The sequence below is a fragment of the Liolophura sinensis genome, chromosome 10 (genome assembly GCF_032854445.1).
Source record: "Liolophura sinensis isolate JHLJ2023 chromosome 10, CUHK_Ljap_v2, whole genome shotgun sequence".
Taxonomy (NCBI): Eukaryota; Metazoa; Mollusca; class Polyplacophora; order Chitonida; family Chitonidae; genus Liolophura; species Liolophura sinensis.
The window spans coordinates 18,018,067-18,034,697 of NC_088304.1; the positions used below are offsets into that span (position 1 = coordinate 18,018,067).

Genomic DNA, 16,631 nt, shown 5'->3' on the forward strand with positions numbered 1-16,631 from the left:
CCGATGAGATCAGATCTGTGTATCAGAGTGGCCACCTATACCACAGAACCGATGAGATCAGTTCTGTATACCAGAGTGGCCACCCATACTACAGAAATGATGAGATCAGATCTGTATACCAGCCCCAGTGTATCTTGCAACATCTACTGTCAAATATGTTGTATGAGTACAAAACACATGACGATTTTATTAGTGCAGCATTCGTTTTAGATCCATGCACTAGTATGGTTTTTTATAGCATCCAGTAGAAATCATGTCCGAGTCTTTACCGAGTGAGGCGTGCCTGTAAAGTATCAATCACAGGCGATATAATGTCATCTTAACAACTCACGTAAGGTTCAGCTGATGAATAACTGAAAACTGTGCGTAAAATATTTTGATTTATTTTAAGAGTTGAATACATTTAAGTCTTTGACTTTTATGGCAGACTTTATGGACCATACTACATGTATATACCTGTTTAAATGAAGTATTTTAGATGTAATTCGGTGGCTTCCGTGGCTCATTTGGTTAGCTCGCTAGCGCAGCGTAATAAGCCTCTCACCAAGAGAGGCAGCCTTTCAGCAGCCTGCGGATGGTCGTTGATTCTGCCCGGTTTCCTCCCACCATTATGCTAGCCACCGTCGTATGAGAGCCACCGTCGTATGAGAGAAATATTCTTGAGCACGGCGTAAAACACCAATCAATCAAATAAATATATAAATAAATCTGATTCCAGTGGCCCATGAAATGATGCTTACTTCAGTGTTAACATTGTTGCTTTTTGCTTTTACAACGGCGACCAGCATTATGTTGGGTGGAAACCGGGCAGAGCCCTGGGGCAACCCACGACCATCCGCAGCTTGCTGACAGACCTTCCCACTTACGGCCGGAGAGGAAGCCAGCTTGAGCTGGACTTGAACTCACAGCGACCGCCCCCCTTTTCCGTTAGGGACGCAACTTTCACAAGTTTCAGCTATTAACGAATCGCGTAGTTAGAGTGCGTTCACTGGGTAATAGGCTGAGGGTTGTACTAAGCCTATAAAGCCTAATCGTGGTATAAAAATCAATACTACATTGAGTTGTACGAACTGAAGACTTAAGACCTCTATTGCATCCAGCAATACCCGTCTTCGTAAGGACAGTAGCCTGTAGTCTCATCTTCAAATCCAAGAAAAGTTGATTATCTAAAGCAAGACATTCGCCAGTAGATAAATCTGCTCGTGATTTAGATCTACTCGTTTCTGTGTTTTTAGATATAATTGGTCAGTAAAGACGTTAAAGTGACAAGGTGACGTCAACATGTGTCTCCCTTGAGCCACGTGTTCAGTTTATATTACATTGTCGTCTCAAATGCCAGAGTCACAATTCCCATATCCGAAAGATCTCCACGTGCGTGAATAAAACACGTGACTTAAACGCGTGACTTAAAGTTTTAGTTATGGTTGACGGCTGAAATGTAGTTTTGGACATTTTGCTAGCCAGTACAAGATTCACGTGTTTCCTAATCTGGCGGTCATAAATGTTATTTAAATTCTGCTCTACAGTTTTTAATTAAAATAAATCACACTTAATAGACACTATTTAACGTCAACAAAAAAGAGACTTTAAAACAGCATTTACCCTACGGCCATAATTCGTTTAGGCGGACGAACGTGTTGCTGTTCGTGCAGCCTATCGTTTTTTGGAGACCACTTGTCTTCCCAAAACGATGTGCATCACTTTGCGTCAGCATAAGTGAGTAAATGTCAAAGGTATTCCCAAGGCACTCTCTTTCCACCACCCATTGTTCGGAGAAAAAGACGCCATTACTCCGAACATTACCGGCAGAATAACCATCCATTGTACAAAACAACAATAAATTTAAAAAATTGTTTCTTGTAACAATTATTGTGGAAACTGAAGTGCCTGGGGAAAACCATAAGTCAGTGTCAAGCTACTGACAAGCTCTTTCTCATACACAGGTGACGCACAGATGTGCACACCATGTTGGTGGAATACAAGTGATATTTAATGAACGTTGGTATATTCATCCTGGTATGGTATATTCATCGGTGAACACTGATGACTACACGCTTCTCTTTTGTACCTGAAGTCAGTTTTTTGCGAAGTTTTGTTTATACTTTTTACTGTTGTTTCTTTTTTCTCTTTTTTTGTTTATGTTGGAATTTGTGATACGGGTAACGTGGAAATAGATTAGGCATTGTTTTGTGATAGACCATTGGTATACGAATATCAAACTTTCATTTGTTGGCTCCTCCTTACACCACTTAACTGCGAAGCAAGAACAGAGATACATCCTTATAGTCAGATGCTGAAATGTGGCCTGTCCAATAGAATGACGTGATTCTTTGCTTGAATAATAATTCAAATTCGGCTGTTTTTTATGACTCGTGCTTTATACCATACGCTCATTAGCACTTCATCACCAACTGATTATTTATTTATCTGTTTGACTGATGTTTTAAGCAGCTCTCAAGACTATTTCAACAGCGGCAAGCGTTAAGCATGGTGGGTGAAAAACCTACGACCACCTGCAGGTTGCTGTCGGACCTTCCCAAGCACGCTCCGAAAGGAAACCAGTTTGACCTGGGGCCAGTTTCATAAAGCGCACTTTGCTAAATAACCATGGTTACCATAAGAACCTATGTTGTACAGATATGAAGTCCGCTTAGCTATGTATGGGACATGAAACCGTGCCCAGGACTCATAGCGACCGCATTGGTGAGACGCTCCTTGTTTCATAGTGCTGTGTTAGGACGCTGAACCCTAATGTACGATAACAAATGTCGTACGCCGCTTTGTGAAACTGGGCCCTGATATAAATAGGAATACGTGAATGCAGGTGCACTGTACATTTCTCATCTCACGGAGATATGAGAAAGGAAACATTTATTTGTGTCTGTTAAGCTTTGTCAAGCTTTTGCCCTCATTTCTAAGGGGCAGAAGTTTGTTGACCTTTAGTTGACAACTGTGTTAACTTCAGCTGACAGGCAGGTCTATATACTTTGGGTAAATCAGCCTCCACGCTGGATTAAACCTCGAATTTTACATACATGGAAGCCATATAAACAAACTGGTACAACAAATGTCCAACAGAAGAATAGGCACAAGTTATCTCAACTTTCGACAAGATGGCTGTCCTACGTAGCCGAGATCATTCCATTAAATGAAAGGTCTCGCGGGACTGGAATGTTTGATAAATGGATCAATCAGTACTTAAGAGATACATGGCATTTAGATTCTTGTCACGACTTTACATTAGTACTAGAAGTCCATTACTCAAGTTGTCTATCAATCTGTCATTTACTTCAGACGACAGTTGTAAACAGAATTGCGTGAATTTGCTGGTCACACTGTAAAAACAGACGTTTCCATCTGTAATTGTATTTGGAGCATGCGCAGTAGCGACATGGTGGGTACAGTTTCCACCCGGGGTGACAAGAAGCTAGGTTTTATTCTAATGTAAATGTTTAAATACTATAGCCCACTAGCACCATGACTTAAGCAAAGTTAGGTGAAAAAAATGCGGCGATGTTAATTGCAAAAAATAATTTTCTGTGATTCCGGAGTCCTGTATCCTTTTTACAATACACATGTAGTGGCAGACTTCATGTTTACTTAAAGAGTAATTAGGAGTAATACAAGCACGTGCTGTCATATTTGTAGCTCTTACTCGACTACGCCAATGACGGTAAGCTATATAGGAAAGCCTTATTTATTAATTTATTTACTTGACTGCTGTTTTACGCCGTATCGGTCCTCAAGAATATTGTAGTTGTACGACGGCAGCCAGCATTATGGTGGGAGGAATCCTGGCACAGCCCTGGCACAGCCCTGGCACAGCCCTGGCACAGCCCTGGCACAGCCCGGGGAAAACCCACGACGAAGTTGCTGGAAGACCTTCCTGCGTACTCTAAATTATCGACGTTAAAACACCAATAAATAAATCAGTATAAAGATACTTACTTTGCATCTATTTGGTTGTTCCACAAGACATGGAGATTATGTCAGATGAGTCGCGTCAATAAATATATGTCATAACGTACATCGACACTCAAACTTATAAATGTTTTTTGATTAGATTTACTTTCTAATCAAACTGGCCTAAATAACAACTTATCTCTCTGCCCGGTTTCCTCCCACCATAATGCTGACTGCCGTCGTATAAGTGAAATATTCTTCAGTACGGCGTACTTTCATTTTTAGTATCGTATTAGTATCTGGAACGGGGATTAAAGGTTTTTATGCTTTGGGTTGTGCGTTGAAATAGCGTATGTATAATGTCGAAAATGTAGGTCTCTGATGTATGGTACATTTACAGTGTATGCTGATCGCTGTCGGACAATCTTGGTAAGGGTTTAACATTTCACATCAGGTCAAAGACCGTCTGCGCTTGACCGACGGTGGTAACTGATAATTTAGAGGATAATAGATCACCAGAGGAAAATACACTGTTTGTATTTCTAAGACAAAGGCAGGATCTGCGTCACAATGGGATAATCTCTAGCTTTAATCTCCGGCATCCTATGTGTTAAGGCACGTGACTGGAATTCGGGTTTGTCGTGTCGCCATGTATTGTGTTTTTAGTTGTTAAACCATGGGCTCGCGTGAATCTACGTCTCCAGATTAAATACTTTTTATACTACGCTTAGTTCATTTCAACTATAACTGGTTGGAATTGAAACTTAATTTATTTTAACCTTGCTCATCTTAACTGAATTAAAATGAATCCAACTCATTTGCTCATCTTAACTGAATTAAAATAAATTCACAACGGAAGTGAACTGAAATGAATTTAGCTGACCAGAATTTAATGGGATAAGACTGAACAGAAATAGCCTGAACTGCACTGAACTGAATTGAAACTGACCTGAATTAAATAGTATTAATCTGAATTAAACCGATATCTCCAATTAAACAAACTACAGTGTGTGTGCAGCCTTTCGCGCATGGCAATTATACTTTTCATTATTAGCCCTGCTTCTGACTATGAATGACAGCATTGTTTGGAGATGCATTTTGTAAGGTGCAATTCATTGTGTTAGGAAAATACCTCTAAAAATCGAGGTAGGCATCACTAAAAATAGACCCCTTAAATCTATGCACAAATATACTTTCGTTTATTTTTCTAGATTTTTGTGAAAAGAGTTGAAGGCGTTCAAACATCTGAATTATAAGGTGGGCTTTGTGGACCATAATATCAGAGTTTAAGAACTTTGACGTCACAGGAAGTTTTTCCCACATTACTGAAATAATGTTCCCAAAAATTCTTTTCTTCTGGTGAACATAAGGGAAAAAAAGGTGATCTTAGAGTTCCTAGATACCGTCAGTATGGCTCACAAAGCCCTGGATAGTGTTCATATATTTGAATGCCTTTCAACACTCTAAAAATATGAAAAAGTAAATGAAAGTATTTTTACGCATGGTTTCCTGTTGTTCGCATGAAGAACCTTACTTCATATTTTAGCTTTCTTTTACTTTACGGACTACTTAAACAGTAAATACATGGCTTAGATCTAAGATGAAATGTTTGGGACATCGTTACACCAAACGCTAACAGTGCCAGTGTCGGTGCGTAAAGCTCAGCTTAGAATTCAAATGTTTAAACGCATTTAAATATATTCAAGCAAGTTTTAAAAAATAAATGAAAATCTTTTTATACACTGTTCAGTGTTGTGGCTATTCATGAGGACTTACAGCTTTTTCCAGTAGCACTAAGCGTAGACGACGTCGTTGTTAATGCTGGTGAGGACGGTGTTCCTGACTGGGGGATGCATTTTTGAAATGTCGCTTGTTTTTATCTTGTTGGGCTTTGGGAATATCCATGATGTATGTCGTTAATTTCGCCACAGGGGCATTTTTCTAGACGTAAAATGGTGGTTGAGTACCACATTTGCTTGTTCATGCACAATGACATAATTACATAATTACAGTTCACAAGATTTTTTTTCAGAACTGAACATATAGATGTTTATATATGTTGTAATGTTAAGATTTAATTATTGCAGACAAACCTCGTCTCCGTCCAATGTTAGATACATGTAGGTGTAACGTCATCAATGGGCATAGCGCGTGATGTACATGTTACGTCACCAACAGACATAGCGTGTGATGTAGGTGTAACGTCATCAATAGGCATAGCGTGTGATATAGGTGTAACGTCATCAGTGGGTATAGCGTGTGATGTACATGTTACGTCATCAATAGACATAGCGTGTGGTGTAGGTGTAACGTCATCAATAGGCATAGCGTGTGATGTACATGTTACGTCACCAACAGACATAGCGTGTGATGTAGGTGTAACGTCATCAATAGGCATAGCGTGTGATATAGGTGTAACGTCATCAATAGGCATAGCGTGTGATGTACATGTTACGTCATCAATAGACATAGCGTGTGATGTAGGTGTAACGTCATCAATAGGCATAGCGTGTGATGTAGATGTAACGTCACCAACAGACATAGCGTGTGATGTAGGTGTAACGTCATCAATAGGCATAGCGTGTGATATAGGTGTAACGTCATCAGTGGGTATAGCGTGTGATGTACATGTTACGTCATCAATAGGCATAGCGTGTGATGTAGGTGTAACGTCATCAATAGGCATAGCGTGTGATGTAGGTGTAACGTGATCAATGGGTATAGCGTGAGATGTACATGTTACGTCATCAATAGGCATAGCGTGTGATATAGGTGTAACGTCATCAATAGGCAAAGCGTGTGGTGTAGGTGTAACGTCATCAATAGGCATAGCGTGTGATGTATGTGTAACGTCATCAATGGGTAAAGAGTGTGATGTAAATGTTACGTCACCAACAGGCATAGCGTGTGATGTAGGTGTAACGTCATCAATAGGCATAGCGTGTGGTGTAGGTGTTACGTCATCAATGGGCATAGCGTGTGATATAAATGTTACGTCATCAATAGACATGGCGTGTGATGTAGATGTAACGTCATCAATGGGTGTAGCGTGTGATGTAGGTGTAACGTCATCAATGGGTATAGCGTGTGATGTACATGTTACGTCATCAATAGGCATACGTGTGATGTAGGTGTAACGTCATCAATAGGCATAGCGTGTGATGTACATGTTACGTCATCAATAGGCATACGTGTGATGTAGGTGTAACGTCATCAATAGGCATAGCGTGTGATGTAGATGTAACGTCATCAATGGGTGTAGCGTGTGATGTAGGTGTAACCAGCAACCTGCGAATGGTCATGGGTTTCCCCCAGGCTCTGCTCGTTTTCCTCCCACCATAATTCTGGCCGCCGTCGTATAAATGAAATATTCTTGAGTACGGCGTATAACATCAATCAAATTAAATCAAATAAGGTGTAATGTCATCAATAAGCATAACGTGTGATGTAGGTGTAGCGTGTGAAAAGAATAATAGCTGTAATGGTGTTATCAGATATACCAAATATGAAATTAATTCATCTGTTCCTCCGATAACCAGAGCACGTTTTAGAGCAAACACACCCCTTCAATCCCTATATGTAATCATTCTCGTATTGTTATTCTTCTTCTTCTAATATGGGATTAGGCGTGACAAGCTCATGTTTTCTTTTTATGACCCATTTTTTTCCAAGGCTCAGGTATGCCGTTGTGGGCTCATATCCTGATCGGCATCAATTGTTATTTTGTTCATTCATCAAATTTAATAAAAAGTGACATGCCTACGCTGACTGTTAAAGCAGTTACAGTCGTTTGACAAGTTTCGTTGCCTCTCTGTAACATATAAAATCGCATACTTTTGCTTCTTGCATGCTTGTTTGGTACTTTCGGCAGGTTAAAATAAAATCATTCCCGACCTTACGCTGCTGAGATCTCTATGTAAGCAAGCACCTGCAAAACTAACACCCTATATATAATTGGGTATTAAAGCTCAACTGGCCTATATACAGTTAATGCCTGGGGATCGTTTCGTATACACTGCATGAATTTGAAATGCTTATACCTTTATAACGCATTTCCTTATAACATATAAACATGTACATTACCGGTACTTTATTACATACAAATGGCGGCATTTAATGATTACGTCCTAAATGGCGCACTTTCATGAAAGAATATTAATTGATTTTTAGAACTGGTTTTCAACAACGTCATTGACTCGGTTAGAATTTATTGTAATCAGGGATTTAATGTTCACTTCATGTTTAATCATTCAGCATTATTTTAGTAAACGCTTCCCTTATGTACGTCATGGAAAATTAATTTCAGAAATAAATTTTGCGCGAAAGTACGTTCAAAGCAATAATCGTTATCAGGCTATATCGTGTTTGTTGGTGACCGTTAATTTACACCAAAAATGTATTTTGTGTCTCATTGGCATACTATGCTGCCCAGACAAACCGGAAGCGCCCATACGCATGACTAAACTGTTGCTGTCATCCCAGAATTACTCAGTCTTTCAGCATCTCACGTCGCCTGGCTTCACGTGACTCAATGAATGACAGAATATTTTGCGGAGATGTGCGGAGATGTTATGCATTATTATTCACTCACGCACTCAAGCTTTTACCAGAAGGCAATTAATGTTTAAAAAAGTATTTCTGTTTGATGAATGTTTAATAGATGGAAAACTTGAAATCACCTCAATCACTTTCGGAATACATGGAATGCGATAAATTACGATCACGGATTATATCGGATGTAAGTGGAATGTGCGATGTAAGTGGAATGGTCTTTCAGTGATGCAGCACGATATGCGTGGTGTAACCCGGTCCATCAAGAGGATACACTGTCGTGACTTGGCCTAAATATTGTTGATAGCGACATTAAATCCCCTAGCAAAATACGAGTTTTTTTGTTTCACTGACGTCAAACGCATAACAGTCTCCATGCGAACATTACCCCTGGGTTTCATAGTCAGATAGAGTCGGGGCCTCCATGGCCGAGGGGATTAGCACGCCAGTGCAGCGCAATGTTCAATTCCAGGCTGATTTCCTCTCCTGCCTTTCGTGGGAAGGTCCGCAGCAACCTGCGAATTGTCGTGCCTTCCCCGGGCTGTGCCCGATTTTCTCCCCCAATAATGCTCCCTGCCGTCGAATACGTGATATATTCATAAGTACAGTTTAAAACACCAATCAAATAAATAAATAAAAAGATAGAGTCAGACAACATGATGTACCACAAAAGTTTTTAGAAAATAAATTCTGAAAACGTTTAAAACACAAACAAAAACATTTTAGTGGTAAAAACGGGCGCATAATGTGTCTCGCTGCGCCCACTTGTCGCTAACATTTTACCGGAAATGGTTATCGGCGCAGTGTTATCCGTAAAAGAGTATATTGCAATGATCCACATTAAAGAAGCAGGCCTTGCACGTGGAGTCCCACCATAATATAATCGGAGACAGATTACTTTAATCACGTGGCCACCCTCAAAGAACGCCATTGAGGGTTGAAACTGACAAATCTTCTATTTGCACCAATTTCACAACATTTTGTAAATCTGTTTAATCGTAATTGTTTTCATAAATGACGTTAGCTGGGTTAGAATGCCACAGAGTGACGTGCTCTCCATGGAAAGGTGCGAGTGACGATGTATTGCTAAAAGAAATCGCATTCTCTTGTTTAGAAGTCTGGCAATAATTTGACCTTATTTTTCAGTATTGTGAAGGCAAACACAGATGGACTTTGATCGATGGCAAAACTTGAAACAGTGAAAAAATACATGTTATTTCCAGTTGTGACATATAAGTGTTATTTGATTTTATTCCTCTGGAAATTGGGGCAAATAAATATTCAAATATCTCACTAAAATATATATGTATATAGGGAAACATCTAATTATGCTGCACGTTGTTTTTACTCTAATGCTTAATCATTTAAACTATAAGGGAATAAATTCTGTCAGTCACATGATGAAGAGAAACACAACCAGTCCGTTGAGTATTCATACGAAATTACTTTTAGACATCACAAAAGCATTGTTTGTAAAGGCCATTTTACCGCTAGGTGTCTCTGTTTCCGTTACGTGCTCAACGGAAGTTCCTCGAGTGACAACGACCTTTGTGTTCACGATGCGTCTCGTGTAAAGAGACGAGAGTTTGGGCGGCGCTTTCATCTTCGGGAAAAACGTCCTCTCCATTTCCTTCCGAATGACTCTATTTCTGAACACATAAACCATGGGTGTGACCACTGAACTGCTCATTGCCAGCAAGAAGCACACATGTAAAATAAATACCGGAAGTGGACTGTCTTCTGGGAGGAAGCTCTCCAACAAGGAGCACATGTAAAATGGAAACCAACACAAAATGAAAGAGAATATCACAATAAATGTAGTCCTCGCCGTCGTGAAAACTTCTCGTCTGAAATGAGACGGCGCGCTGCGAGGGGTTTTGTCCATTTGCCCCTGTTTCGTAGAAACCAGACTGACTCTGGAATCGGTGAGTGGCTTCTTGGATAAAGGCGAGTCCAATGTGACCTCAGTTAAACTTGGGGGAGAACTGTTAGAGCGACTTGTCCTTCGGGAATTCTGCATGGCTGCGCGAAATATCACCGAGTAAGTGACAACGATCACCAACAACGGGAAAAGTAGTCCTAAGAAAAACATGAAAAGTGTGTAATATTGGTCTTGAGACAAGCGACTCTGCCAGCTCACTGTACAGGTAAACTTTTCTCGATGATAGGCGTACCTGTTCCACCCCACCAGTGGGGGAAATGACGCGCTCACCGCCACTGTCCAGACAGCTCCGATCATGAGCCATACCCTTAATGACGTCATTTTTATTTTGTACTGTAATGGAGACAGCACTGCGCAATATCTGTCTATCGATATCATAACTATTGTCAGTGTACTGGCTGTGAACGATGTGGAAGTAAGAAACCCGGTCGCTTGACACCAGGTGGCGCTGAAAACCCACTCCTTGGAGACCAGCGAGACGAAAACTACCGGCATAGTGAAGAATGTATTGAGAACATTGCACATCCCCAGGTTGAGAACAAAGCGGTTGGAGAATGTCACAAGGGAAGGTTTTCTAAGAAACAGTGAGAACATCAGACAGTTGATTATGATGCTCGTGATGAACAGCGCGAGCACAGCCAAGGCCTCCAGATGAAGCCCCACTTCCGCTATGTCTGACCTTGCTGACGGCGACACGGTGAAACTCGTGGGTCCATGGAACCTGGGCCGATACGTTTTGTTTTCCGTGGAAAGGTTGCCAGTCTCAAGCGGTGAAGTCTCTAGCATGTCGATCAGAATCTGCATGGTCTTGTTAGTCCTGTCACAGCCCGGGAATATTAACCAATTTGTGTAAAATTAGTTCGTGAGCTTGGGATTAAGCTTCTGTCCAGCATATTTTTTATTCACGGCAAGTAGAATGCTAAAAGTGACTGGAGTGCGCCTGGAACAAAATAAAACGAAAAGCATGTTGTTATTTATTCTGATAAATGGCAGAGATATTTTTTCCTCCATAAAGCGAAGCACGTAATTATCCATATCTGTTGTCTGCTTCTACAATTATGTAACGAAATCAATTTTGTCACACGCTCCCCAGCACTGGTAGGTCACCTCGATGCTATCTTAATGTGCACGTATTAACCCCACGTATACAGCTACAAACCGATAAGGGGAGAGTCTAATGCTCAGTTCGTGACTAAACTTCCCCGTTACAAACGTCAGTGAAGGAGCTGATGTTTTCAAAAAGACAAAAACAAAATAAAGCCGTGTATGAGCAAATTTTAATCCAGGAGATTATGTGAGACAAGCTTCTACAAGATTATCCCATGTCACTCTCTAGATCACAAGAAAGTGGTTTTGACATCAATTCACTCACACAATTCACGGTTGACACTAATCTCTCACACATTACATTGTTGATGTTCAAGTTTTGACACTTCACGTTTTGGTACAAAAAACAAAGAAACAAAATCACTCTTTACATTCTGACAAATAAAAATAAACAACGCTCATCCACTAACTTTGAGGCTATGTTAAGTGGACTGAATGAAATAATCGTACAATTCATGAGAGACAAATTGTGATAAAAAGCATTTGTGAAAGCAGCTTTGCAGATGAAGAGCAATTATATGCGTGGATTAGCGTTGATATTTTCCTTGCCCTATGAGCCTTGCTAGCGTGCCATATGTTATATGTATATGATGTAACAGTCAGTATGGGGTGTAGCACAAGACTTTTGCAATGAAATTCTAAAAAAACTAAGCGTGGGATACATAAAAATAAATTCAGGTTCAAAACAATTCAGATTCCGCCAGCGACTAGTGCATTTTAGACGACTGACAAGATTTATTTATTTATTTGATTGGTGTTTTACGCCGTACTCAAGAATATTTCACTTATACGACGGCGGCCAGCATTATGGTGGGTGGAAACCGGGCTGAGCCCGGTGGAAACCCACGGCCATCCGCAGGTTGCTGACAAAGCCTCCCACGTACGGCCAGAGAGGAAACCAGCATGAGCTGGACTTGAACTCACAACGACCGCATTGGTGAGAGATTCCTGGGTCATTACGCTGCGCTAGCGCGCTAACCAGCTGAGCCACGGAGGCCCCACGACTGACAAGATTTTCTGCAAATATTTCTGTTTATGTATGAATGTAGAATGAATGTATGGCTTAGCGCCACATCGGCCATATCGTGGCAATATATAAATATAAAGATGCTATAAAGACTACACACACTTCCACAGCAGTAACCCAAAACTTTTGAAGGATTACATGTGATTTACCAAAACCAGATTAATGCAGAAATTTCGCGGTGGGCACCAGAGGACATGCGCACGGATTGCCTAACGGTTTGCACAACAACTTGTTAGTCTATATTCAAACAATGTACAACCTTGCTAATTATGGAAAATTCACAGTTTATGTCTGTGAACATTAAGTGCAATTTAGCATTAAATCACTTACAGTCTATATAACCGGCACCCATAATTAATTCTCTTTTCTCTAGAATTTCACCCTAGCAAGGTCTTTGTTTATAAGTTTATGCCACGAAGAGTCTATCTTAGTTCACAGGTAACGTAGTTGTGTGGTCTTCTGAACAACTTGGGTGATGATATCAATAATAATTGTTTGACCTTTGGCGACATATAGCACTTGGGGGTCTCAGACTCTCAGAAATATTTAAACAAAATTTCAAATGATTCTAATTAAGACGACTAATTAAGCGGTGTTAACACAAAGGTTTCAAAATTAATCGCCTAACAGCTTCATTTGTGTTGTAAAGTATGAATTATATTATGCAAGAATCAATTAGCAGAACGCCACTGCTTCATGCATATGCATGAAGTTATGACTTTCTCACAAGTGAGTTTGTTTTTGTGTGTCGTTTATATTTCTCTATGGATTTTGGCTAATCTTACTGTACCTTTACAGTCAGTGTGTCACGACGCCAGTTGTGTCTTTATATATTTATTCTCTGGATTCTATATTGCTCAAGAACTTTTCACTTTACAAAAGATGGCGGTCAGTTTTATGGAGTGATGAAAACCGGAATACCACCGATATAAACCACCGAGCTTTGGCAAGTTTCTGAATAACTTTCCCTCACGTGATAACTTTTTCAAGTTGAGTACATAATATAAAATCTTAAGAAGAATATAATATGAAAAAGTGTCACACTGTGCCGAAGGCTAGGTTTGAACTTTGCCTCAGGGTAAAACAATAGCGCTGACTCACACCTTGAGTCAGTCGTCAGTGATGCACCTCTCAGTCGGGCTTCCACTGACTCGCTTCACGTCATATCGGGCATTTTACTGTTAGCGGATATTTGAGGCGGCGTTCAAATACACAAACCCTTCTGATTTGAATGCTGACTGTTGATCCGCTGAATTATTCCGTTATAAAGTAGCCAGTCCTCAAAAAAAGGCCTTGTGAATTTTACATGACTATCCTTGTTATTGTTGTGTTCATAGACTTGGCGTTGTTTCTTGAGATGAAGATAACATATCAATGTACTGTTGTCATATTATATTATACACTGTGTGTGATTCACTCTGCATTAAAAACAAGTTGCTCCCTCAGGCTATGAGATGTTATGAACGAGCTTGAAGGTTATTTATACCTTATTCCCAGGCCCCACCCACCCGCAGTTAATCGTCTGAGAACGTGAATTGTTCATCCGCACTTCTACTAACTAACACTTTCTCAACCTAGTTCACTAATTCGCTATGCAAATTAGAGAGTGTGATTTTTTTTTTATTCTGGAACATTCAAAACACCTCGAGTAATTTCTCCGAAAATCCAAACAATCTAATACTACATGTATACCACAAAAATGTGAAAGCATATTGAAGAGGATTTTTATCGCATGTGTTTAAAACACGCATATGTTGGACACTCAAGTAATACAATCGTTTGTGGTTGTCAGAGGACTAGGATAGGCTTTAAAACAATAACAGAAATATTTCCTCGGATTTATTTGACCTGTTCGTATTGCATCAACCGTACCATTACGAAAATCCCCCCCCCCCTTTCTCCCACCCACCCTTTGGGAATGCCCTTTTTTTCAATTTTTCTGATTTTTTCTCAATTTAAACCACGAGCTTTAAGTGCTGAGCTGGCAAACTTTTTAGTGACGCCAAGAGTTCATACCCTTAGAAAATCTGTATATGAAAATATATGCAGCATTCACAAACTGTATGACGAAGTGTTAGTTTAGGGACACACTGAATAAAATATGTAAAGTGTTATAAAACAAACTTGATTAGGTTTTATCTAGGAATTTAGTTTCCATATATAAAATGTGACTATATTGATCGAAACATGGTATTTACCGCTCAGATGTTATTGTAAAATAAAATCTTCATAGAATCACATTTGCACACTGAAATGACATAATATGCCTTTATGCCCTGTTTTGTATTACGTTTGATATAAAAGTTCAAAGCAAACTGTGTACATTATTGTCCACCGTAAAACTTTCATATCAGTTTAATTCATAAGGGGCTATTTTCGAAAGGATTCGGTTCAGAAGATGTGATTTAGTGTGTAACATATGTGCGTCATCGATTTCAAAGTCAGTCAACCGTTCGTCAAATTAAAATATAAATGCGTTGGTGGTCTAAATGCCAATAGCAATAACCCACATAAGCTGGTCAGTGTTAATTGCATCACCTTACAAGACAAATAATAAAACCAACTGGTAAATATTTCTCCCTGCCTAACGCCTTAATCTGCGTGTTAATATACCATTCAAGCTCACACATAAATAAACAGAAAACATTTTTCTTTTTCGCAAAACTCACCTGTGCAGTAGTTCTTGTGAAGTCTTTTCCAAACTTGGGGTATAGATCACTCTTGAATCCTCGATGGCTGTATCTAATCCGCAGGCATGTATTCTCGCGCAGTGTTAGGTCGGCGTGTCCGGGCTTACGCTCGTCGTCTGTATAAGAGAACAGCTTTACAACGGACTTTCTGACGCAGTAAACCTTGCTAGTTGTCTCCGCCGCGTCCCTGTCTTAACTAACGTCTCACGACTCACACCATAGCTTTTACCTGTGCGATCGCCTCGTTCTCCCGCAGGGCATCCGAGGTAGGCCAGGCCTACCGTGCCATAATAAGCCTGTTATCGCGGGAGATGGTGAGATTTCTCGAGATCCACGATGGTCTGGTATCACTGATGAGGTCGACGAGTACATAATCTGCGAATGTATGGTGTACGTCGAACAAAGTTAAGTTCAACACATACGAGAACGTCATTATATGAAGCCTAAATCCCACACACCTGTTTTTACATTACTAGCATTTCAACAGCAAATGTCGCCAATCAAAAATGTAACATTAAAGCAGGCTACAACAATGGTCTTACATATAGGTTGAAGTCAGTTTGAACAAGCTTCCATATAATACACCATTTCATGCCTGTAATCATACGTTTACGAATTCCTTATTACTTGTGGGGCCTCCGTGGCTCAGTCGGTTAAAGCGCTAGCGCAGCGTAATGACCCAGGAGTCTCTCACCAATGCGGTCGCTGTGAGTTCAAGTCCAGCTCATGCTGGCTTCCTCTCCGGCCGTACGTGAGAAGGTCTGCCAGCAACCTGCGGATGGTCGTGGGTTTCCCCCGGGCTCTGCCCGGTTTCCACCCACCATAATGCTGGCCGCCGTCGTATAAGTGAAATATTCTTGAGTACGGCGTAAAACACCAATCAAAAAAAAAAAAAAAATCCTTATTACTTGTCTTTTATAATGTTTGTCAAACAAAATATATGTATATGTAGTGTAAAGTGTTAACAGTATCGCAATGTTAACATTACATAATATTACACAGTAAACATTACGTTAAGTATTAGGAATGTGCACATATAAGATCAATTAACTGACCAGTAGGTTAATGAATTCTGAACTGCTGATGTGTTTTTCCATTTTCTTTCGACCACGAAGATTAAGCCGAACAATGACGAAAAAAGTGGGGACATTTTGCCGAACAATGACGAAAAAAGTGGGGACATTTTCACAGAGCTTATGATGAGCTTGCAACAGTTTGCCCAAATACGGCCACCACGGTGATCTGTGGTATGTGAATTGTGAAAAAAAAGCTGTTTGTTTTTCTTCTGGCTCACCCGAAACACAGGGATGTATAGAAAAGCAGGCATGTTGTTATTTTTACCTGTCAATAATATCATGGTCCCTTTAATGTTTTGATTGTTCACCCGAAATGAACACCATCTGAGCGACTG

The 16,631-nt window shown here is 40.1% G+C and overlaps 1 protein-coding gene across 1 annotated transcript in view; it reads left to right on the forward strand.

The window, feature by feature from the left end:
• Positions 1-16,347, forward strand: part of LOC135476330 (RING finger protein 215-like) — a 42,030-nt gene extending 25,683 nt beyond the window's left edge. The window contains exon 10 of the mRNA XM_064756327.1: positions 16,336-16,347. Within this exon, the coding sequence (XP_064612397.1) occupies positions 16,336-16,340 (5 nt within the window). The 3' untranslated portion in view covers positions 16,341-16,347. The remainder of the gene's footprint in view (positions 1-16,335) is intronic.
• The last annotated feature ends 284 nt before the right edge of the window (positions 16,348-16,631 follow it).